Source organism: Atta cephalotes (genome assembly GCF_000143395.1).
Source record: "Atta cephalotes unplaced genomic scaffold scaffold00018, whole genome shotgun sequence".
Classification (NCBI taxonomy): domain Eukaryota; kingdom Metazoa; phylum Arthropoda; class Insecta; order Hymenoptera; family Formicidae; genus Atta; species Atta cephalotes.
Genome location: NW_012130082.1, coordinates 124,719 through 132,980, shown reverse-complemented (window position 1 = coordinate 132,980; position 8,262 = coordinate 124,719). Strand labels below are relative to the sequence as shown.

The 8,262-nt window shown below is 27.6% G+C and overlaps 1 protein-coding gene across 1 annotated transcript; it reads left to right on the top strand.

The window, feature by feature from the left end:
- The first annotated feature begins 3,699 nt into the window (after positions 1–3,699).
- Positions 3,700–7,321, top strand: LOC105618677 (venom protease-like). Its single transcript, XM_012200204.1, has 4 exons — positions 3,700–3,832; positions 3,901–4,245; positions 6,728–6,954; positions 7,139–7,321. The coding sequence occupies exons 1-4, from the start codon at positions 3,700–3,702 to the stop codon at positions 7,319–7,321; spliced, it is 888 nt and encodes a 295-aa protein (XP_012055594.1).
- Positions 7,322–8,262: the final 941 nt, after the last annotated feature.

The window sequence follows — 8,262 nt, the reverse complement described above, 5'->3', positions numbered from 1 at the left end:
GCCGTAATTGTTTTTTTTGGTATTATTTAAAAATTTAAATCTGACAGATGATCAATTATTTTATAAATTTCATTTATAAATTTCTATTGTATACATTGTATAGGTCGTGTATTCGTATATTATTGCCAGTACAGTATTTAGTATACGTAACAGGAACTACAGATTTTCAGTACTGACAGTCAACTGGCAGTAATACACGAACATGGCTATATAGTAAATATATTATATACATTAATATACATATAGCAACATTGAATCATATAATGCAAAATAATGTGCTTTCGTCAGTAAATTATCTTCGATCGAATTCTAGTGACGTCGTATGACGCATTCACCAGCATTTATTTCCGTGACAGATGGTCACTTTGTCTGAAAATAAATTATGATGCGTTCATGATTCATGCACAGGTCGCTGTCTTCTCTGATGCGTTCTACTTTGATTTGATTTGACACGATCACCGATTTGATTGCACAACAGATTTTACATTTGCCTTTTGATGCAAATAAATGTTTGTTTACTAAGAATAAAAGGAAATCACTGAAAATGGATAAAAATCGATTTCATAAATCATTAGTCTTGTAGAAATTTATATATACTTAAAAATTTGAATTTTATTTATAATATTTTAATCTAATTTTTCGAAAAAAGACTCATCTATTTTTTTTAACTATAATGAACATATAAGATGGAATTATTCAAATAGCAAAGTATCATAATGTTGTGAGTCAATAATTTTATTTTAATTAACAAATTAACTATTAATATATATTTATAAATCAATTATTTAATTATAACAACAACTAATATATAATATATATAATAAATATTAATACTGCTTCTTACAATTTTAATGTATAGTCATGTTGTTATATTTAAAGCATTCATATTTGTTTATTGCGATTCGTGTCTTGAAATAAAACTACAAATATATTAATGATGTGTGCATTCATGCATGTTTGTGCAAGAATTGCGTACATACATAAGTATATTTTTATGCCATTGTCAGGTTTGTTGCTGACTTGACGCTCACCATAAATTAATAATGACTTTAATGTGAATTTGTTTTTTACACAAAACGCGTGTAATATAATTTTTATAATTAGCTAAAAAATTATTTTCACTTTCCTCAGAATTTCTCGTTAAATGAATTAAAACATAGATTAACAAGAAAAGATATTAGTAAAAATAACTTTATTGATGAGTAAAAACAAAACATAGTAATAGTATGAATGCTATGAAAGAAAGATTCGTATTCAATACGCGGGCGAGACATCAGCAATCGGATATCTAAAAGTTTAAATCTGAAGCAAAAATAAAAATAGAATAAGATTGAAAGTAAATACAAATTTAATAATAGATACGTAGATTAGCAAAGTGGAACAAGAAACAGAATATAAATTTGACAAACAAATTTGATAACAGATATAAGTAGTACAAGAAATGCATCAAATTAATTAGAACATGTGCAAAAAGAAAAAGAAATAAAGATATTGATAATAATAACTGTATTAAAAATAATTATATAATAAATACAAGAGCCGCAATACTATAGATGAGAATAACGAAGAAAGAAAAAATGGAATTAGTACGCATAGTTATAGAATTGAATGCAAAATAATACTTGGATCAAAACAAATTCAATTAAATCAAGACTAAAATTTTTAAAGTAAGATTACAATATTTTTGCTATACTTATATATGAGTATGATTCAAGAATAGTCTTTTTTCTGTATACAACATCTACAAATCACGCACTCGATATTCAGAGCCAGCAGACTTGAAAGAGGCAAGAGAAAAAGTGGAGCGAATGTAGAAGGGTAAGGACTTGAAATACTTTACAGCTACGTAAGAAGACGCAGCCTGAAACATAGTCAAATGATGTAAAGTATTGTAGAGGATAAGAAAGAAGAGATTGGCAGCGTGGTATTAGATAGAGGAAGAATGAAACTCATGAATGAAATAAAGACAATCATGAAGATAAGATTGAGTATTAGAATGCAAAACATTAAAGATTAAGCAACACAAATGCAGAATGAATCTTTGACATATGTGTTGGTATGTAATCAAATAATATAATCAAATAAGGAAAGGATGAGAAGATGGGAGATCATAAGTTTTTGCGAAATAGAAAGAACTCGACAAAAAGGATACAGTTTACGAACTTATGCAACTTTGCATTTTGAGACACGGGGTGGTTAAAAGATCAGGAAGGATTGACATGTAAACCAAGAATGCGGATACAAGGGATAGAAAATAGAGAATTGAAACATGAGACAGCGACTGGAGCTCGTATTCATATAAAAAGATTTAGTGGTATTTAAATAATATGTAAAGATGCGACGATAACGATAATGATGCTGATAATCAGTAAACGTATAACTAAAGAGAAAAGGAATCTTGAGGAACGTTAGACGATACACCGCGAAGAGAGGATAGCATAAGAAGAGAATTATAAGCTGCACGTTGAGAACGGTTTAAGGTATAGGAATGGAAAAAGGAAACAGCTAGGAGATAAACCATGGTGATGAAGTTTAGCCAATAGCAGTTCATGATTACTGTGTTTTAATTTCAAAAGCCTTTAAAACATTTTTTAGATATTAATATATCATTAATATTTAAAATTTATTTTAAAAAGCATATAGTTTTCTGAAATACATGTTTTGTCTGATTATCTGTTGCGAAGAAGTTTTTATATGAAAAATCAAATTATGTTTATTAAAGTTTGAATTGATGCACGCTCCAACATCAATTCAAATATACACGATTCACGATATTATCTCAAGTCTAAAGAAATCTCTAAGTATCATCGATAATAAATATCATGCAATCAAGCAAATGTGGAACAGAATTTTCACGAATTTAATTTCATGAGCAATCTTGTTCAACGCAAAAAAGAATTGCAAAAGGATTTTATATATATATATATATATATAATTAAAATGGTCTACCTTATATGTGTAACACAATTAATTTTCTCCGAAACTACTATTAATTAAAAAAAATGTTTCAGATGAAAATGGAATGGTTTCGACGAAAATTTTGAGTACTCATGTAGCTAGAGAACTTTGGAATACTCATGGCTTAGGTATTTCAGCAAATCCAAAGAATTCCTATCTGATAACGCCCTAGAATTCACTTTGAACGAATTTAAGATATTCTGTGATACACATTAAATACACTCTCGGTTTATCATTCTCAGAGTCGATGTTCCATTTTCAGATAAACTATGTTTTTTTTCTATTGGAGAATTTATCTATTGGATAAACAAAAGAGTAAAAGAGTAACAGCATAAAAGAATAAGAGAGTAAGACAGTGAACTGAAGTTTACCGAAAGATGGAACAACCCAGTCTTAGTCGGACAGTAAAAACGAAAAATTTAGATGCGTAAGTATGCCCTACGGATATCCTAGCATGTTAGGAGTATTCAAATTTTTCAGTAAAGTAGAAACATCTTATCGAGTCTTATAAAAGGAAAATTCTTAGACTGCAGCGACAGTTCCTTGAGTTTGTTACAAGTAGTTACACAAAATCATAGTACAGTTATAAGTCCGAAACTAATATAAGTTCATATAAGTTATACAAATTATTGTATACACAAATTATAAATAAATTTCTTTTTTTGGAATAATATTTCTTGAGAATCTTACATTTTAAAGTTTTGTCGGAATAACATTCTCAAATTTACGGAATAATCTATCATGAATTTGAAAAACGTGAAAATATTTTTGCATTTTCTAATTTCATTAACAATATGTCAATATATTCAAAGTAAATCCCATGCATACACACATACACCTAATTATAATTTCGTAAAAGGCCTGAGTAATTATGGTAAGTATTTAGTAGTATATATATTGTATTCAGAACACAATATTTAAATAATTTTTTCTAAATGATAGGAGATCAAATAACTAAAATAGCGGGCGGACAATATGCAAGACTCGGAGATTTTCCGTACATGGTAGTGGTACATCAAATCCTAGGTAACGGAAATGTCGGACAATGCGGAGGCACAATCTTATCAAAAAGATGGATTCTCACAGCCGCTCATTGTGCGGAAAAATACCCACGAAGATTTTTGGTAGTTTTTGGTATCGTTAATATCCCTTATGGAATAAGATACGGTACTTATCAAGGTCCCGGTGGGTCCATGATTGCGACTCAAGCATTTGTACATCCACATTACAGTTCGGGCTTGAACGATATTGCTCTAATTTATATGCCGCGTGATATTCCGTTCTCCAGTAAGTATATTTAAATTAATCCTTATCGTACAAGGTCGGGTCACTGGTGACCGAGTGATTCTTGTTCGTGTAGTTTCTTTCGATAATGATAAATTATACTACATTTTATTATTTTCCAAAATGAAGTTTCAATATTTATTCTAGAAAGTTGAAAGAATTTTTAGAGATTTTTTAAACCATTCTGGACATGTTTGTATTCCCACCTGAGTGCTCCCCGGATGTTATGTCATCCTTGTTGTTTATTGAACGTAAATAAGGTGGGAATCAAAACACGTCTCTGAATAGGTGAAAAAAAACGGATTCTAATATTTGGATGGATGAGGGATCAAATTGTACCTTGTATTATATTAATATTGGGTTAATATTTTTCTTCCTTTCTTTTTTTGCAACTATTTACACGTCCATGTTATTTGATTATTCTACGGAAAAAATCCGAAAACCGAAAACAATTTATTTATAACAAATAGTCTCATAAATGCAGAAATGCTTGATAATTACACAAAAATGATATTGTATTTATATATACTTAGTTCTTTTTATTATTTTTATATGCTGAAAAATACGACAAATCATTAAATGATTTAAGGGGGAATCTGGTTTAGAACGCTGATATATAGCTATTTCTTTGCAAATTTACTATAAACAAACCATGAAGTCGATCTTCCCAAAACATTAGGAGTGATTTATTATATATTTGAAGAATACAAAATAATTTTTAATAAATAAATAATAAAAAGTTTTTAATATTAATCAATTTATAAATTTTATTAATATAATAAAAAGTTATTTATTAATCGTTAATCGTAAAAGTTATTTATTAATCAAAAAATATTATACTTTATTACTGGAGTTGTAAATTGGCATGCAATTTGAAGCCTGTAATTCTTGCCTGAAATAGAAAATCTAAAAATTTTTTTGAATTAGATAATATTTTATCTTCGATGAATTAAAAAAAAAAGAGAAAAGTATCAAATTGTAAGAATTGTGGAATCTTGAAGAAAAAATAACGATTTTGAATAAAAAAATTTCAATTTGGTTATACAGAAATAATTGTTTATACTAATTTTTTAATAAAATTTTTTAATTCTTTAGGATAGTTGACAATTATATAACTAAAAAACCTTACAAGGGGTCGATTAGTCGAATAGTTTTTAAGTAATCTTGTACGCCAATTTTGAAAAAGTGATTTCGAGAAAAACGCGTTAAAAAAATTTTTAGTATCGAAAAGTAGTGCTTGTTTGCAACTTACTGTTAATCTGTTATTCCAGGCCCAAACAGCAAACCTTCCGTTTTCTCATAAAACTTGTTTTGTCGCATTAGTTGCAATCTACGAGCTGTACCTCTTTCATGTTGTTTAATCGACGCCGTTCTTGCCTCGTAACTTGCTGCTTATTGTAATTGTCGTAATATTTTATAATGTTGGCTTATATTTATTTCCAACAACTGTACTATCTTTACAATTCCAGAATAGCCTTCATAGCCTTCAAAGGCATGTGCGGAAGGCAATGATTTCGATAATTTTTGCGCAAGAAATAAGTGTTTTGGAACGAGATGCCAAATGATGAAATTAAAACATTCATTTGAGTTGCGTGTGTCCTCTTTGAAAATAAACATCTACTAAACAGGGTTGATAAAAAACATATTTTAAACGTGTTTTAAACAGTTCAAAACATATTGCTTAATTGATGTTTTTAATATGTTTTTTTATAGTACTGTTTAAAGCATATTTGTTATAGTACTGTTTGAAGCATTAAAAACATATTCAAGAAGAAACACAATATGTTTTACTCTTAAAAAAAAATATTAATCTTTATCAATCCTGCTGCTAAAGTCAATAATATCTTGCTAGGAACCGAGAAGTGGAGCACAATGGATGTTTTCACCACGCATGCTGTATACCTGCATGTGTGACGCGTACCTGTTCCTCTAAGACTGTAACTACTAAAGTATTTCGAATTTAAAACTTTACAATTATATTTTCTGAGAGTAGTATTATTAAGAATCTTTATTTTAAACTGCATATGTGAGAACACAATTAATAGAAATTAAAATGCCTAACGATCGAAGCTGGATCTTTATTGCTTAAATAATTCAATCTTGAACTATTATATACTATACTGTATATACTATATATGTACTTGCATATATACTATATTGTAGTCTTTCGAATTGCGCGCCGAATTGTTTTTACGGACTATAAACGCAATTAAATTACTCTAGTAATCGTGAATTAAATTGACAAGCCATTTTAATAATTTGATGCTACAATCAAGCATATCATTATAAAGATAATATGTTAAAAAACTGTTAATAAATTTATTTATTTATATAATATTATAGTAATATTATTGATTAAAGTAAAAAGAATAAAAAATTTTGACTCTTTAAATCAGGTTCTCCCTTTAAAAAATATTATGGATATTAATATAATGTCGCAGCATTGACATTAAAAAATAGTTAAATACACATTTCTCTATTTTAGGAACTATTCGACCGATAAACCTTGCTTATGAAGATTCAGAAAATTTTGACGGTAAATCTGCTTTTGTGATCGGTTGGGGAATAGATCACACGAATAGCAAAGCTTCGACAAGACTTAAGTACGCCGCATTGCCGGTTATTAAAAATACTGTATGTAGGCAATTCTGGTACCAAATCACTGAGAAAGAGGTTTGCACGGCACCAGGATTAGGACGAGACGCTTGTCAGGTAAAATAATAAAAAATAGTCAAATAATGCTATAAAATAAATCACTATAAATACCTATAAGTGAAATACTTTAATAACTATGAATCAACTCAAATATTTTTTAGCTAGTTTTAATAAATTGAAGGTATTTTTGAACATTGGCGGTTTTTTTTCGTATATTTAATATTCGATATTTTACTTTTAGGGCGACAGCGGTGGCCCACTCATTGTAATGGAAAATGGCATGGACATTCAAATCGGTATTGTGAGTTACGGAGATGCATATTGTCCTAGCAATACACCCGGCGTTTTCACTAGAGTTTCTTCGTATACAAACTGGATTCATGAAATTATGATGAAATCGTTTAATACAGACTATACTTTTTGATTTTTTTTAAATGTTAATATATTTAAATACATATGACAAATAATATTAAGAAGATTTATGTATATAAAATGTCCGTAAAAACATTAAATCCAAAATGTCATAATCAAATTGAAGAATTTAAATACAAAGATTGATATTAAAAAATAGAATAGAATAAAATTTATTATATTTCAGCGTATTTACAGCCAAGAAGGGGACTTGATTTACATAAAGTTCTTAACTCATTCATACATCCATATCTCGTCCACAAGCTATCGCACATATATTATTATAAAAATTTTTAAATTTTGCTTATCCCTTTATTTCTCTTCTTTACTTTTCGGTGAAACCCTCTGTCTTCGCTTCTTTACCTATATTATTTCATTTTATTTCTTCTTGCTTTATTCGCTTTTCTCTCATAGTTATATCTATTTCTAATGTAATATACTTTCGTTCAATATCCGCATTGATATTAAAAAGTATATTTTGTATATGTGAAGTGATGAATAAGCTTAATACAGAATTTTTTTTATCATATACTTGATAATTTAAATACATTATATATATTACTACTTAAAAAATTATATATATTATTATAATAATATTATAATACACAATTATAAATATATATTATATATATTATTACTTAAAAAATTGGTATTTAAATGTACATTTAATGCATATATATTTTTTGTAAAACACTGCTCTTTATAAAACAACGTACAATATATTTATAAAGATATATACTTAATTTTATATATTATAAATATATTATACATATAAATATATTTTTTTGCATTTTACAAAAAGTAAAATATCTTAATAAAAAAAAAGAGAAATTGTATTATTTTATGTATACAATATCAAAAGAAAATAATACAGTTACTGATTAAACGATCAAATAAAATGGATCTTTGATTAAGAAAAAATTATTTTTTAATTAATTATAACATGTTTTTAAA